The following is an 18,092-nucleotide window of genomic DNA, read 5'->3' as shown; positions in this document are numbered from 1 at the left end:
CAATAGCATTGCGTCTAGGTCGAAAGCGGCTTACTTCATACCAGAGGTAATACGTACATACATCGACATACACATTTCTTGTTCCGTGACTCATGCGCGATAATTACCGCGTTATCGCGAAATGGAAATATCTTTTGAACGATAAGAGGTTGTAAAATTTGTCAAAAGTTTATCAAGATGTGTAAATATGTAAAAAAGAATCGTGTAATAATTTGAAAAGACCGGAAAGGTTTCTATAAGCGTACATACTAATCGAATAGATTAGGTTAGCTCTATAGAGAAAATAGGGTTAGGTTTTCTGTTATATTTCGAGGATTTTAGTAAACAATCAAGCACAATGGCTAATAAACAGTAAGTGAATAAAATATGGCGTAAATAATTTTGCGGTAAAAAAAAATATTTGTACGATAATTAATTTTTTTAAATATATATTTATAGATATGGTCTACTTTTGGCGAAGAAGCAGCAACAGAAAACGACACCAAAGCTCAGTAATGTTTTTGGAGATGACAATGCCTCTGACGAGGACGATGGCACCGACTGGGTCAGGAAAGCCCTCAAGGCAGAAAGTGAGAAGAATAAAATGAAAAAACAGACAAAACTCGATATACAAAAAGCTCTAAATGAGGATCCCACGATTTATCAATATGATGAAGTGTATGACAATATGGAGCGGAGCAAAAGTCAGTCGGAAGTCAGCAAGCAAAAGGAGAAGAAACCTAGGTACATACAGAAACTTCTACAAACTGCTGAACGAAGAAAGAAAGAACAGGAGCATAGAATGGAGAGAATAATACAGAAGGAACGTGAAGCAGAAGGTGAGATGTATGCAGATAAAGAGAGCTTTGTTACATCGGCGTATAAAGCAAAGCTGGAAGAATTTAAAAAAATGGAAGAGGAGGAAGCCAGAATGAGTAGATTAGAAGCTATCGGAGATGTGACAAAGCAGCAAGATATGTCAGGTTTTTACCGTCATTTATATGAGCAAACTGTTGATAATAAGAATGAGATTAATGAAGATAAAAGCAATAAGATGGAAAGGAATATCGAGCAAGAGGAAAATGAAGAGAAAAATTCAACAGGTAATAAAAATGAAAAAAAAGAAAATACAACAGCGAATAAGACGGGAAGTACAACGGACGAAATACCAAGAGCAGTTATCAGATCTAAAAAATCGAGACAATATAGACAAAGAGCGGTAGAAACATATGAATCTGATTCTGAAACTGAAACAAGTAAAGAAGAGTTAAAACAAGATCAAAATATTGTTTCATCAACAAGTAAAGATACTGATAAAGCAGAAATATATGAACCAGAAGAAAAAAAACAAAAATTAGATAAAAGTAATGTGATTACAGTTGAAAATATCACGTACATAGATGTTAAGGATAAAGATACAAATATAAAGAAAGATCCAAAAATACCTCAAGATAGTAAGAAAATTGATTCAGAAGATGAAGTTGAAGATGAAAAGAAATCTGTTGAAAAGAAGGATAGATCTTCCATCTGGATAAAAAGAACAATAGGTCCATTATTCGAAGAGGCATTACAAAGATATTATGCACGGAAAGCAAAGAGACTGACTGTTGTGAATTAGACTAATTAATTTATAATTATTTTAATCATTATAACAATAATAATGTACCCAATTTGTTTCTTTTTTATATAAAGAGAATGTAAATAAATGAATACTGTTCACACCTTTATTGTACTGACAAGGTTGTATAAAAAGGTAATACAATTTTGAATTGTGTAAAAATATGTATATACAATAAAAATAAGGATGAAAATTATAGTATTAGAAAATTGCAAGTGTATATATACAACAATTCAAATGCTCAAAAAAAACAGTTTTATAATTTATATATTAAATTTATGATTGATTTACTTTTCTAGGTTTGCAGTCAAATTTCTTTATTTACAGATGACAATGATATAATTTCATCGAAAAGAGATCTATTGCATTTAAATAAATGACATGACATTTTTAAAAAATATATCCTTCATTCTAAATATTTCTTATTTCATTGTTTTATATTTTAGAATACTATTTCTGATGAAATTCAGCATTTATATCTATACAATTCCACATTTCGCGTAATATTTTAAAATACTTTTGCAATAAAATTAAATATTCATATGCGTATAATTATATACAATTATAAATTTTTCCACTGCAGCTGTATAAATACAATACTTTTTCGCGATTGTTAGATAAGGAAAGGATAATTAGAGTTAAAGATGCAATATTATTACTATAGGAGTTAGAATGTTTTAAGTAATTCAAGTTGTATAGGAATAGATATGTTTATGTTGATTATTATTAGATATAAGACAGATACAGTCGGACTTCTTATCCTATGACCCTCTTATGCTACAAAACCTCTTATTCTACGACCAAAAATCCTCTCGTGCTACGAAAGGGGAATTATACCCCCACTTTCAAATTTTTGTCGTAGGATCAGAGGTTTAAGGGGAAGATTCTGGACCGAAAATGTCATAGGATAAGAGGTCCGACTGTATATACTTTTTCGCGGTTGTTAATATAAATTAGTAAAACATACTGGAAAACACAGTTCTCAATATGATTGCAGTAAAGAAAAACATATCTAGTACATTAAACTTGAAGAACAAGTTGCTCTGTGATGAAAAAAAACATATTTTGTACGTATTGTAAAATAGTCTCGATGTATAATACATATGTATATACATATGCTTGTCAATTATCTTAATATTTATTGTGTGTCCTATTATATATGACTATTCATATATAATACCACTCACTTTTAACTAGATGTTACATTTTGTGGTAACATATGTCCTGTATCACCTAGACAAAAGAGTGTGACTCTACCACTGGGAAGAATGCAGAGCCAAGTAATGCTTCCATGTTTCAAGCTTATTCGCAGCCAAGCTTCTGGTGGAAACTGCAGTGCTCTTTAAAAAAAGAAAAATAAAATAAAAAAAATATATATATACATATATACATGACAGAAAAAATATTATTAAACCAGAATAAAGAAAAAATCTTACCGACAAACAAAATATCTGATGACGTTTGCATGGCATACAAGAATAGTGTAAGAATCATGCTCCTGACTAGGGTTTGCACGATGAAAATATTTTCGAAATGCTGCTTCTATTCTGGGTCCATCCTGAAAAAACTGAAACATAGCTAGAGTCTCTTATATGTATTGTAAAAAGATTTTATTTTATCATCTCTTAATACATTCAATAGCACAAATAATTAATTGTATTTAGCTCACGTATTTCTCAGACCTCCATTGACCAATAGGTGGCTCTGGAGGTATAGGTGCACCTTCGATTAACATACTATCATCCTCAACTGGCACATTTATAAGACTCTTTTCTATAATTTGAGAAGTTTCTAGGGCACGTGTCATTGTAGATCTTACTATTAATGAGTAAGGTAGATTTAATTCTGCTAGTCTTTTTCCTGTAACTTCAGCTTGCTTTCTCCCTTTATAATAACAAGAGAGATTTTATAGCAATTTTATAAACAATATATTCTTTTCATTGAATTCTTTTTAACTGAAATTGGTCATGTCATCCAAAACTAAGTTCATAGTTCGTTTCAATTATAACAGAATTCAATGTATATCTGGTATATGTTTATTTATTATAATATATATGTTTATATAAATATAAAATTAAGAAAAATAAAACAAATAGAAAGTCCTATACAATAATTTGTCACAAGTTTGCAAGCTTTATTACAAAAATTATAACAAACACTGAAAATATTAGTGTTACCTATACCTTTTTATTTAATGTTAGTTTTAATAAAATGTAAAATGTGAATTATTGATAAGTAATGATGCAACAAAACATACTGTATTGCAAGTTATTACATACTTTTTGCAAAATAACTTATGAGTTATCTTCTAATATGACATCATGAAAGATACAAATACATAGATAGAAAGCATTATTATTATTAATATAAGTATATTTAAAGAATGTATATAAAATGTTTTTAAAAAATTGCATAGTTTGCTAGTTATGCAACAAATTATTGTAATTCCCTGCCTAAAGTGAGACCTAAATGATAAAGCTGTATTAGTATCAAATAAATATATATGTAATTAATCTATCAAATAAATAGCATTCAAAATTAAAAAAAAAAACATTTTACATGTTTTAAATCAAAAAAAGAAAGAATTCAATAATAAAATTTTTAATATATTAAATATAGAAAATTCAATGATGACAATGTTGACAAAAATAATGCCCTCTAATGTCTTGCGAGTCAAGAATCAAATTAACTCACTTTCAAATTGAAACACCTTTATGCTACTTTAACAGATTATTCAAACTTTTTCATTATTGATTATACAAAAGCTTGCTAGGGCATACCGAGTTCGGTTAGCACTTTCTCAGCATCTGTTTTTCCATCTAAATGATATTGCCCATGCCGAATCAAAAATATATGTCGCACAGCTTTTGCTTTCTTTGCTTCATACTTTTCATTGTACTTATTCTCTTCATTATTTATCTTTGCTGGCTTTACCAGACTCTTTGGATCTCTCCTGTAAATGTAACATAAATACAAAACTTTCAGCAAATAAAAAAAAAATTAAAATAATTTGCTTCCTTTATTTCTCTTAATAATATAATAAATTGGACAAAAAAAAATAAATTACCTATCCCAATTGTGGTCCCACTTCACCGAGGGTGTGTAATTCGTCGTCCATGAATTATACACTCGCCAAGAATCCGTATTATGTGTATTATAATAATAATATATTGCGCCGCTTATTGTCCCTAACCCTAAAGCCCATTTATGCAAATGTGAAATAACCGGCATTTTACTGAAAAAAAAAATTATGACAATAGATTATAATTCCGCATATAAATATCAATTCTCTCTGTTTTGCTCTGCTTCTCTTCTTCTTCCTTCAACGGATTTTCGTCTACTAACTTTTCGTGCTGTTATGACTAGGGAAAAAGAACTAAACATGGATTTCTAGGGAATTTTTAAAATTGCGATTTAAAGTTGTCATCTTCTCTACCGCGGTACAGTGGCGTTAACTGGATCGATCTTAGAGCCGGAACTACATAACCGGAATCACTTTCTAATGCCATGGTAAAACGACCGATTGGTTCGTGTCCGTGCTAGATTTATAATTGCAGATAGGAAAGATACACGGAAATCTTATAGATTTATTAATATATATTTTATTATATACTATTTTATCTCACATTTTTTTTGATTTTAATACATATCATAGATAACAATATTTTTAATGTATCGCATTAAATCGAATAATAATATTATTTTAGTAAGGAACATGTATTTTACATGTATTTTAGAATCATTTGATTGTACATATTTTAACGCGTTAAATTTGATCACGTAGTATAGTGCGTATTTGTCATTGCTGGCGCGAGGAGAAAAAAGACAGAGAGAAAGAGTTTAATCGACCTTGTCCTTGACGTCACGCATTCCGTAGTAAGAGAGGGGAGACCGCGGCGTACGGCGTACGCGACTAGTGATAGCGGTGAGTCATTCATTCTTACTTCGGCGGGCGTAGTGCGCGCACGTGCTTTTACTCCGGCGCCGGCGCCAGCACGTGCGTCGTGCGTCGTGCGTCTTGCGTTTGGTCACCTCGAGGTCGAGCGCGCCGTACACGTTTCTCGCGACGATAATACACATAATAATATTATGATAAATCTTAACGTGTTAAAATACGTCTAAAATGATTCCGAAATAAAATAATAATTCGACCTTGATGACATATAGCGTGCTATTGTTTTTGACAAAATTTAATACAAAGTAATTTACACAAATTCATTATTACCCGAAAATGTCCAAAATACGTCCAATATAATAAAATTTATTAATATATTCTTTAGAAATTTTTAGATCAAAGGAGCTAATAATCTATCGCGACCAAAAAAATTATTAATAAATCTATCTTTTTAAATAAATCTATTTTTCTGATTTAAGAAAATCAGAATTCAATTAAGAGAATTAAGAGTATAGTTTAAAATATAGTGCGATTTTATTTTTGTGCGGTGTAAACAAATTAAAAAAAGTATATCGCGAGTATAAAACAATAGATCCTGACGTATCTGATAATCTGTGAGGAGGAGGAGGCCTAGGAGAGGCATCCTGCATCGGCGGAGCAACCCTAGAGTAAGCATAATTTGTATATTATTATTTGTATATTAATTATTATAGATCACCTATATGAATTAATTCAGTTTATTTATTTAAATGATTTAAATAAAAGAAACTTAGAGATAAAGATTTTTACACAAATCTTATAAAAGTTTTTATTTAAAAAAATATTTATTTTTTTTAATTTACAAATTTATTCCATATTTATATATAATTGCTGCTATAATTTGGATTTTATTTTGTGTGTTGCAGACAACGTAGCTTTAATGTCGACAACTCTGCTGTTACGCATCAATGTTGGTGAGTGAAAAACATTTTTTATTTAAAAGCAACGGATATATGTAGAGATATTGGTAGATATAGAGATGTAGATTGTAGGTAAATCCGTTGCTTTAACCCTCGGATGGCGGGATAGTACATTCTAGTGAATTCTGAGTCAATATTAAATCATAAAAGAATTTCTTTTTATATGTTCTTTTTGTACATATTATATTTTAAAATAAAATTTTATATTAAATTTTTAATTCTATATTTTGAATCTTTTGTTAAAATAGATTTTATTTATTGTCTATTATAGATTATTTATTATCTATTTGTGTATAAAAATTGAAGAAAAAGAAGTACTATTTTTAAAATAAAAATATATTTATTCTAATTTTATGTAAGATATATATGTGAAATATTTATTTCAATTATATATATGAGTTTAAACAGTTTTAAAGGTACAAATCTTTAATAATCCGCCGACAGAGGGGTTAATATGCATGTTAATATATTTTATACTTACACCGAAAAAATTATATTCTCATTTTTTTATCATAAGAATATTTTACTTATCTTTCTAATATCTTTCCTTAAAATAAACGCCAAAAGAATAGTCTTAGTTTAAGAGAGAAATCCTTTCAAGAGTAGAGTAGTTTCAGATATTCTTAAGATAATGTAAGAATATATACTGAATAGAATATTTTCTTATCATATTATTTAATATTATTATATTATTTAATATTTGAGATTATTAATTCTAATAATAACAAAAAACAATTTTACAAATGGGAATTTGCTATTTATTAAAACTTTGACAAGTTAAATATATAAGTACATAATTATAAGTACAAAAAATATAAGTACATATTCTTATTAAGAATATTTATTAAAAGGATTTATAAAGTATATATTTCAAGATTACAATTTTTTTGGTGTATACATGATTATATTTGATTTTTGCGACTTTTGACGATTGAATGACTTACGCGTCTACAAAATGATTATAATAACATACGATTCTAAACGAATATAAGTCATTTTATTTTTCGGTGATAATAATTAACCGGTAAGAAGAAATTCTTCCTTCTAGATCTCTGGTTCGTAAAAATTGAATCAAAATGAGTATAGCCAGAAACAACAAAGGTGTAGGTCCAACTGGCACAATGCGTAAAAGTATACGTATGTGTGATTGCGGATTACCAAATCGCACGTAATCGCGAATTTTCAATTAGAGCTTTCTAAATTTCGCTTCATTAGAGTTTTTACTGACTTTTTACTCTACTTACAATTAGTCTAGACTAATTCTAAGTAGAGTAGCTAGGTATGCTAGGGCTCAAACAGCTAAAAAAATAAAATAAAACAGAGTTATAAATAAAATAAAAATATAATAAAATAAAATTATAATAAAATTAAATTAAATTTAAAAAGCTATAAAATAAAATTTATTTTTAAAGAAAAAAATAAAAATATAGTATTTTGCAGAGAAATAAATAATTAATTAAATATAAATTACACATAAAAAATTTGAGAAAAAAATTATAAAAAAAGATTATTAAATATAGAAACATAGAAATTAAAAATTTAATTTAATTACAAAAATGTAAAAAAGTATAACTTAATTGTATAAAATACATTAAAATATCTACTAAGAATTCTATTTCAACGTTTTCATTAAGATTATTCAAAAATTTAATTACTTACATTTACTGTTCATATTAAAAGATAATAATCTTTTAGTTAAATTCGGGAAACTTTTTATATTTAAAAATTTCATAAAATGTCGCGCAAATATCACTACAATTTTTTTACGTAATATTAAAAATTGTGTAAAAACATCAAGATTCAATATTAAATTAATATTTAAATATTGGCCTCTTACTTGTGAATTTGTCGATTGCGCTTTTGATATTTTTTATCGTACAAAAACACAAGTATTCTAAAAAAAAATATTGCAAACTCTAGAATTAAATATTATTGCAGAAACATCACACGCAGAAAAATAACTATAAAACAAAATATCATTTATCATTTTAGACGCATTTAACGAATTTTACGTTAAGTTAATCAGTGTTTCACTTGTCAGAGAGATGTTGATCTGATCTAATAATCGTTGAGCCAATTATTCTTCATTGAATGCGGCGATAACGCGATTAATTTAAGGATTATAAAATTCATTTTATTTTGTTTTACAAAATTGTCCGCCAAACAAAAGACATATCTTATTGTTAGTTTAGATCGCGAAAATCATATAAAATCATACAGTTGAAAATAAATTGGCCATTAAATTTTATATCCGCGTTCGATTCCTCACGAATATTATAATTACAGATTTTTAAATGTGCTCCGAATGTCGAAATACTTTTATTATATAACTCGTGCGCGCACCTTGTGTTCCAATTACTATATAGAATTACGTGTATAACAATGAAATATTATAACCGTCACTTTAGAAGTGATTATATCACTAATCAATGATCATCGCGTACATTTGCGAAATTTAAATGGTGCTATATTTTCTAATTTAATTGTTAGATTAACGTCGAAACTTCGTGTATCTATTAATGTCGTCGAATATTTTCTTCAAAAAGTCTTACAAAATGCATTCGAATTTTTTTAATTTAATTCTGATTTTCTTAAATCAGAAAAATAGATTTATTTAGAAAGATAGATTTATCAATAATTTTTTTGGTCGCGATAGAGTATTAGCTACTTTGATCTAAAAGTTTCTAAAGAATATATTAATAAATTTTATTATATTGGACGCATTTCGAACATTTTCGGGTAATAATGAATTTGTGTAAATTATTTTGTATTAAATTTTGTCAAAAACAATAGCGTGCTATATGTCATCAAGGTCGAATTATTATTTTATTTCGGAATCATTTTAGACGTATTTTAACACGTTAAGATTTATCATATAATATTATTACGTGTATTATCGTCGCGAGAAACGTGTACGGCACTCCCGACCTCGAGGTGATCAAAAGCAAGACGCACGACGTACGTGCTGGCGCCGGCGCCGGAGTAAAAGCACGTGCGCGCACTACGCCCGCCGAAGTAAGAATGAATGACTCACCGCTATCACTAGTCGCGTACGTCGTACGCGGCGGTCTCTCCTCTCTTACTACGGAATGCGTGACGTCAAGGACAAGGTCGATTAAACTCTTTCTCTCTGTCTTTTTTCTCCTCGCGCCAGCAATGACAAATACGCACTATAACTACGTGGTCAAATTTAACGCGTTAAAATATGTACAATCAAATGATTCTAAAATACATGTAAAATTCGGTCCTTACTAATATAATATTATTATTCGATTTAATGCGATACATTAAAATACATGAAAGCGATTACAAAGTGTGTAAAATACTTTAACAAAATTAATCTTATGACTTACTGTGTAAATGTATAACGATTTCTTGATTATATATTTGTTGAAAATTATATAAATGATGTGAACAAATATATTTATAATTGTAAAAATGATAGAAATCTATATTATAAATACACGTATATATTTATAGAGGTATAATAATTAAATATAAATTAATAATAAAAAATATGTACAAATTTACTGCCTATACTTTATTACATTTACTAAACATATAACTCTGTTATTATAGAAATTTATCATATTATATTAAATAAATCTCTTTCTCTCTTTCATCGTAACTATATGTTATTATTCATATATATATATATATATATATATATATATATATATATATTATAATATAAATCTATAATGTTTTATATTTTGAGATGCACAATTGTGGATCTAGCACGGACACGAACCAATCGGTTGTTTACCATGGGACTGAAAAGTAGATCCAGCCATGTAGTTCCATCGGCTATAAAATAGATCCAGTTAGCGCTACTGTTCCGGGGGGAAAAAGCGTCTCAAGAAAAACGGGTTCATAGCGTCTCTCAGATTTCTCTCTAGTGCTTTTTATGGCTGAAGGAAAAAGAGAAAAGGAGCTAGATGGAGGATGGAGGATGGAAAAGAGAGAAAGGAAATGACAAGAGAGGTTAGATTATCAGCTGCAAACATATATTCAGAATTTCTTCGTATTGTGTAATTATACGTATATATACATGTATTTAATAAAATATACATATACTGTTTAAATATAAAGAATTTCGTAAAACTTTTGACGGAAGCATCGAAAAATGTTAACTCCGCGTTTTGAAATTACTCAAACTGATATAGAGGTGACAATAACAGTACACGCTCCGTATGCCAATATAAAAGATACAGAAGTATATGTTGATGGAACAGATTTCAGATTTTTTTCTACTCCCTATTACTTGAGGTAATTGTGCGAATTAAAACCATATCGTGAGCGATCTTTTAATTTCTATATATAGGATATAATGAATTATTATTGTAGATTACAGTTACCAGGTGAAATAGAAGAAAATGATTCGTCTTCTGGTTCTTACGATTGCGAAAAGGGTGATTTTACTTTAAATTTCTCAAAAGTGAATAAGGGAGAACACTTTGAAAACTTGGATATGATAACTATTCTTTTAGCACCACCAAAAAAGAAAAGTACTGTCATTCCTAATATTGAAGTAATTGGTGAGTTATATAAGCATAATATAAAAAATATACATTTATTTATATTCTATACATATTGTATATATTATATAATATGTGGCATATATCACATTAGTAGATATATCTCTTTCACTTAATTTTAGGTAATCCTGCAAATTCAGCAAACATTGATGACAGTTTAAATGACAATGCTGCTACAAATAATGATGATTCCGAGGACAACTGGTTTATACCTCAGAATAATTCACTTGAAAATGTAAAAGTTCTTATAGGCTCTCCAAAATATGGTTTTGCAAATAAAATATCAGGAGCTTTAATTGCTTTTGAGGTATATTTTATATTTTATATTTCTAGTCTAATAATTTATTGTTAATTCTTTTATTGTAAGTATGTAAATTATAAATTGTTTGCAAAAATTTTTTTGATACTAAATTAAATTGATTATACAATAATAATAATGTATATTTTTTTATAAATGTTAAGGCAGCATGGATTAAGGAAATAATAGATCTTCCCACCCCTGATACAACTCCTGAAACAGAAAGAAAAAGTTTGCAAGAGAAACGTGAATTGGAAGATTTCAATGAAGAACATTATATGGCAGATCTTATGGAGCCAGAATGTACCGAATCATTTAGAGTACATACACCGGAATGGGACACACTGGAAAAAGACCAAATCACATTTAACGAAACTGAGATTGATCTATTAAAAGAGCTTTCAAATAAGGAATATTTATTAGACGCTGAAGATATTAAAAAATTATGTTTCAATCTTGTTGATATTTTATTTGCCAGTTGTTACAATCATCGAACTACATTAGGAGAAAATACCGTAGAAAGCAGCTGGACCATTAATAAACTAAGCTCTACATTATGTTGGTTTCAAGTAAGTTTATTAATCAGAAGATGTCTATTACAAGAAACCATGCACAAGGCTAATTTATTAAATATTTTCAGAATTTTACTTCTATGGATGAAGTTATTATTGCGTGCTTCCGAAGGTCACTTTGTTATCCACTTTACAGAAATTGGGAACTTTCTATGAAAGTTTTTGAAGATGTTAAAAAAGTTCTTACATTAGGTCAGTTAATGGAGATCATAAATTGGGATATGAATTGTGTTTCTTGGCAAGTTTTTACTAATTTAAATATTTTTGTGTGCAGGAAAGAAATATATTATCAAAGTCTTCTGTGAAATACATAGCCTTTTTAACAATTCATATGAACCAAGATACATATTAAACCAATTGTACATAAAGGATTTTTTAATTTGGTTGCAAGCAGCTCCTGATTCTTTAATAGAACCACTTCATTCTATGTTAAATAATGTAAGTTTAAAAGAAATTATATTTACAATATCTTTATTTGACATTTCTATTATTTTCTTTGTATTTAAATTTTTAATCTTTATAAAGATTCATCCAAGCAAAGCAAGTATAGGATTGGATTTAGTAGAACTGGAAGTGGCAGCTTATTCTGTTCAAGAAGAAGGACTTGTTATAGAAAATGCTATTTATGAGACGATGGAACAAATCGACGAATTGTGTTTGAATGATTCTGAGAAAGAAAAGTGAGTAGAGAATTATTTGTAAAATTTTTTAAATTTTGTCTTTGTATCTTATTAGAATATAATTTTGTTTTGAAGGCCAAAAAATATATATCATGTTAACAAACAATTTTTTAAGCATTTGTAAGTATCTTCATATATATTTGGTTTGATTATTAACAACTCTTTAATATTTGTGTGTGTTTGACATTTATATTATTCTTTGTGTATTATTTCTAATATTTACCTAGTATTTACATTTAACTTATATTATTTCCATGATTGTAGATGATGCCTAATTTCTTTGATTACATAATATATAATAACTAATGCTTGATAATATAATCACTATTTTAATATCTAAAAAAAAATAGAGTGCCTTGATATATAGACCTTAATTTATATAGATTCAAATATATATATATATATATATATATATACACGTGTGATTGAAAATTTTATAATAATTATTTCAGCAATTCTTACTTTTTTAATCACTATTTATATGAATGCAGGTTATTGAGCAATACAAGTTCAACGAATAGCAGTGATACAGATTCTGAAACAGATTCTGAAAGCAGTACTACATCAAGTAGCACTAGCACCAGCAGTAGCAGCAGTCTTGATTCTGATGACTTAAATGAACCTGAATAAAATTGCAAAATTGTTTTATTGAAGAATAATTCACATTTTTTTAATTGTAAGATAAAACAATTTTAAGAATTAAACCATTGATTTTTCTGCAAATATATATAATTTACTATAAAATATTTACACTAGATCTCAAATGTATGTCTGTACGGGGCTCTGATGCTCGAGCTATCCTTTCTATGCTGCCAGGAGAGGGTATTCTGTGCAGTCTCTAAACTATTATTTTTACTCATGTTATTGGGACATAGTCTATCGTGTATTAATAGAATATTGAAGATTAAAATTTTTTTATACCTATGTATGTTTTATATATATAATATATATAGTTTCAAATAATGTTATGTACCATAAATCTTTCATGCATATTATAATTTCTATAGAAATTATTTTTCAAATATATACATCGATAAAGATATATTTTATAAATTATATATATCTGTTTAAATGTGATATCTGACACGTGACACATCGACTATAATAAAAATGATGTAATGAATATATTTTTATTATTAATAAGATGACATTTTTTAACGAGTGCGAAAATTTATTTAATTAATCTATAATGAATCCAAGATATAAGTTTATTATAATGTTCGATTAAATTTCGCGTTTCTTCTTTCTTATTGATCTTATTCCTTGTACTACTCGAAGAATCAATCTTGTCTGATCTAACGGTATTTTGTAGATTAGTAGAGTTATTAATATACGCGTTTGTTGTAATATTTGTCGTTGAATAATTTTCATCTATCTCTGATGACTTTGAAGGAGTCGTTGCATGGCCGCTGGTATTGGTATGATAATTTTCGTTAGAGCTCATCTGCAAATTAAATAATTAAGTATAAAATAATATAAAATTAACGAATATACTATCAAACAAGAAACATGACCATTAATGATATATTGCACTAAAATAATTTAAAATAAAATACATAAATAAATTTGCGGTATCTCCGGATAACTTTAATAATCTTTTACATGTATTTTTATCAACAATAATGTCGTGCTATCTTCAACAAAAGAAATAACATAATTAACATTATTAATAAAAGTTGCAGAAAAATCTATTAAATTCAGAAATTGTTCATTCTTCCAGTCTTATACTGTAAAAGTTATCCGGATGTTACTGTATATATATATACCTTATATAATATATAATATATATATATATTATAAATACAAGGTTTCGCACGGGTCATTACCGTAGAATTATTATCGTTGTCATATGAATCATTTTTATTAGTATTATTACTGTCTTCATAATCTCTCCAGTAGTCCGCTATTTCTCCGTACAATCCCGGGCTTTCGTCCTTATCGAACGTGTATTTCTGATCGATGTTTTCTTCATCCGTTTCGATAACTTTTGAATCGTTTTTTTCGGAAGTCGCGACTTGAAGATCAAGGTCTTTGAAATTGTCCAGATGTCCGTGAAAATCAGGATCGCCGATTTTCAATATTAAATGCGTGTGTTTCATTGTCTTTCTTTCATTTCCATGCACGTGCGGCGCGCGCATAATTATGTGTAATGATAACTCCTCCTCTTCAATATTTTGACCTGCGAAATAACGATTTATCAAATTAACAAGTAATAATAGTCCTCAGCTTATGATTGGATATAATCAGAATATTATTATTATTACTATATATGTTACATAAACATTATTACCAGAGATATGCATTATGTAAAATAAATGCATTTAAAATGGAAATGCAAAATGTTAAATGCTTATTTTGTATTTTGCATTTAAAATTCTTGTTTTTAAAAACTATCTTACATTTTCATTTCAATAGTTTTTATTATCCATTTTTTTTATTTTAAATAAATTTTTTTTGCAAACTCAAAAATTAATTGAAATATCGATAATAGTTGTAAATATCAATACATCATGATATTTATGCAACATTGCACTTGTTTATTGTAAAATAAATTCTAGATTAAATATTTAGTAATTTAGTTATTGTATATATAGTAGCTATTTCCAATCCACTATCCCAGACAATACAAAATATTTATAAAATACTTACAAAATATTTATAATAATTATATATATATTTTTAAGATTTTAGATTGAATAGATGATAATAGATCGTAAATATTTACCATAAATATCTTGGCAAATATTTGAGAAATACTTATAAAATAATTACTATAAATATTTACTTTTTACTTACTATAAATATTATATAAAATATTTCATCTTATATTTTAAAAATATGTTGAATAAAGATTTTATAAAATATTTATATAATATTTCAAAAAAATATATTTTCATAAATATTTATACATATTTATCATAAATATTGTGTGCTGTCTGGGATCATTATTCGTGTAATCGTATATCATGCTGTGATGTCAAAGTACAGATGCATTATGTAAAAAATTAGAATAAATAGTAAGATCTAATCTAATACATAGTAGATAGTTAGAATAAATATAGATGATAAAAATAAGAATTTAAATATAAATAAATATAAGAATATAAATATTTTTAAAAAGTCGTTTTAGTTTAAGAAGCCGTTTTAAAAATGTCTTTTTCATTTCCTACTTTAAATGGATGTTTAAAAATTATTTTACGTTTTTAAATGAAAATGTTCCAACTACTGTATTTTGCATTTTCTATTTCAAATGAATTTGGACATCCATTTTGGGCATCTATGTGTATTACCGACTGAATCATTTTGTTCATCTTCGTCGTTATCTCGAATCTCGTCGTCTCCCGCGATATCCGAAGTCGTTGTTTCTAACGTGGAAATGAACTCGTCGTTTTTTATTTCACCAGCTATTGATTCACTCGTGGATACCGCGCGATCATTCACATCCCCGCTAATAGAATTATCGCTCATCGTGGATTCATCTTGCCTCGGAGGAACGTCCTGCTGTAACTCGTCTAATTCGTCGAAAGTTGTACCATTCTGCGAATCCTTTTGTCTTCGGGTTTTTCTCAGATTATTCTCGTTAAGAAAAGACTCGGTCGTATCGTTATCGTATCGATAAACAGTCTCAGATACCACCGACGATTCTGTCACGTTGGAGAAATTCAAAGGGTCATCGCTATCATATGTTATTTTGTCGGAGATAACAGGAGATACGGTACTCGCTTCGTACTCCTCTCTTAGTGACTTTTCAAGATGTATATTGTCGTTTTCCGAAGACCACCGTTCGGTAGTCCAAATTAAATCGACGTTATCATTATCGGTTTCACGTGGATCCGTTTCTTCAGCAGTGGTGTTTCTTAAATTCGGGAAATACTCTTCGTAATCTAGGGCTTGATACATGGTGGGCTAAAATATATTTCAAAACGATAGATGATTCATTGTGAATAAATCTGTAAACATTCTAAATTATATATTACGGAAGATTGTGATAAATGTGTTTTAAAAAATGCTCTCACATCGCATCCACCGCACGGGTCCTCATTATACGTGGATAGAATAGCTGCTTTCACATAAGGAAAATATAAAATACTCCACGGGACTATTACTTGATACGTTAATTTCCCGCATCTAAAATCATTTTTGTAATATTTAATTCAGACTGTTTAGTCGTGCATTAATATTGGAAATTTTTTTTCAATCATCGCTACATCTAAAGTTAAGATAATTATATATAATTTCTTGAAATATTATGTTTTTTTTCTCAAAAATTAGAAAAAATGCTATATACGACGAAAATGTAATAAAAATACACAACCGATAAAAACAATCTTTGTAAGTATCTTCATATATATTTGGTTTGATTATTAACAGCTATCTTTAATATATGTGTGTGTTTGACATTTATATTATTATTTATATTATTATAGTATTATTTCTAATATTTATCTAGTAATTACATTTAACTTTTAATATTATTTTCATGATTGTAGATGATGCCTAATTTTTTTGATCACATAATAATTAATGCTTGACAATATAATCACTATCAATGTTTTTTTTCTCAAAAATTAGCAAAAATGCTATGTGTGACGAAAATGTAATAAACGACGAAAAATACACAACCGGTTTTCGAGTCTCACTCACCGATCGATGACGACCACTTGGTCCTTCGAGGCACGAAACTTTTCCCATATACCAAACTGCGAATTGTCTTGAAAAATGACTATTTCCGGTCCGCTATCCTTGGATAAGAGATCATCAGCGTTCACGAAGTCCTCCGTTTCGTACTTTTCTGTTATATTTTGCCACATTTCGATCTCCTTCTCATCCTGGTTCTTGTCTTCTGTCAAATCGGACGGCGGTGTTATCATGAAAAACCGGATATCCGGGAAACTGGATCTCCACAAGCGCGAGCTCAATAGCTTCAGCCTAAATTGATCGATTAACGAAGTGAAAGTCGTAATTTTTTTCGTTTACGAAATCTTACAACTCACATGACAGCCTGTTTGTAGCTATACTTCCAGATAGGATCCAAGAAAGCTAACACGCTCACGTAGCCATGATAACGTTCTTTCCATACATTCACGAAACTACAATGCTCGAAGTACTTGGGTTCGTCTTGTCGTTCTTGTTTCCTCATATCTGATGACGATGATGATCGATGCTCGCTTAATCTAAGTACGCGCGAAAGACGCGAATAGTTCGTCTCTTCCGACGCGAAACTCATAACGAGAAATATAGTCACTAATAAGAATATCTTTGCGATTAACATGACTGATATGCACTTGCTCTCGCGCTCATAGTAATTTTAATTTTCATAAATCATTATTTGATTTTAACTTTAGAGACTAATAGTCGAATCAAAATAATATATTTATTTCTGACCGCGATAAAGACATTTTATATAGCGTGTGTGTTATACAAGAAATATGTAGTTAGATAATAAATGTCGTTTGGATGATATATGTACAAATGAACGATATCTCACGTTAATAAAGCACAAAAATTAACTGACATGTCACACTGATGTGACACGTATGAGGGTCAAGTGGA

The 18,092-nt window shown here is 28.5% G+C and overlaps 4 protein-coding genes across 6 annotated transcripts; 2 read left to right on the top strand and 2 right to left on the bottom strand.

Annotated features, from left to right (window-relative positions):
- The first annotated feature begins 78 nt into the window (after positions 1-78).
- Positions 79-1,793, top strand: LOC140665763 (uncharacterized). The gene is made up of 2 exons (XM_072892269.1): positions 79-351; positions 439-1,793. The coding sequence occupies exons 1-2, from the start codon at positions 338-340 to the stop codon at positions 1,595-1,597; spliced, it is 1,173 nt and encodes a 390-aa protein (XP_072748370.1). The 5' UTR covers positions 79-337; the 3' UTR covers positions 1,598-1,793.
- A 414-nt stretch (positions 1,794-2,207) lies between these two features.
- LOC140665777 (serine/threonine-protein phosphatase Pgam5, mitochondrial-like) lies at positions 2,208-4,957 on the bottom strand. Of its 2 annotated transcripts, none has more exons than XM_072892311.1 (5): positions 4,665-4,957; positions 4,378-4,550; positions 3,267-3,481; positions 3,034-3,164; positions 2,208-2,937 (listed from the first exon to the last, which is right to left on the bottom strand). In XM_072892311.1, exons 1-5 carry the CDS (start codon positions 4,826-4,828, stop codon positions 2,787-2,789), a joined length of 834 nt encoding a protein of 277 aa, XP_072748412.1. In that variant the 5' UTR covers positions 4,829-4,957; the 3' UTR covers positions 2,208-2,786. The 2 variants fall into 2 exon arrangements, with proteins under 2 accessions (XP_072748412.1, XP_072748420.1); XM_072892319.1 differs by having other exon boundaries at positions 3,034-3,155.
- Positions 4,958-10,380: 5,423 nt separating this feature from the next.
- LOC140666215 (protein SHQ1 homolog) lies at positions 10,381-13,502 on the top strand. Of its 2 annotated transcripts, XM_072893184.1 has the most exons (10): positions 10,381-10,720; positions 10,799-10,989; positions 11,112-11,296; positions 11,452-11,856; positions 11,928-12,051; positions 12,134-12,297; positions 12,385-12,539; positions 12,615-12,659; positions 13,031-13,215; positions 13,296-13,502. In XM_072893184.1, exons 1-9 carry the CDS (start codon positions 10,578-10,580, stop codon positions 13,167-13,169), a joined length of 1,551 nt encoding a protein of 516 aa, XP_072749285.1. In that variant the 5' UTR covers positions 10,381-10,577; the 3' UTR covers positions 13,170-13,215; positions 13,296-13,502. The 2 variants fall into 2 exon arrangements, with proteins under 2 accessions (XP_072749285.1, XP_072749378.1); XM_072893277.1 differs by lacking the exon at positions 12,615-12,659 and having other exon boundaries at positions 10,382-10,720.
- Positions 13,296-18,091, bottom strand: LOC140666144 (uncharacterized). Its single transcript, XM_072893061.1, has 6 exons — positions 17,534-18,091; positions 17,184-17,468; positions 16,556-16,667; positions 15,830-16,445; positions 14,366-14,718; positions 13,296-13,983 (listed from the first exon to the last, which is right to left on the bottom strand). Exons 1-6 carry the CDS (start codon positions 17,809-17,811, stop codon positions 13,711-13,713), a joined length of 1,917 nt encoding a protein of 638 aa, XP_072749162.1. The 5' UTR covers positions 17,812-18,091; the 3' UTR covers positions 13,296-13,710.
- Between the last annotated feature and the right edge of the window lies 1 nt (position 18,092).

Source organism: Anoplolepis gracilipes, chromosome 1, assembly GCF_047496725.1.
Source record: "Anoplolepis gracilipes chromosome 1, ASM4749672v1, whole genome shotgun sequence".
NCBI lineage: Eukaryota > Metazoa > Arthropoda > Insecta > Hymenoptera > Formicidae > Anoplolepis > Anoplolepis gracilipes.
The sequence above is the reverse complement of the archived record's forward strand: the minus strand, read 5'-3'. Positions and strand labels throughout refer to the sequence as shown.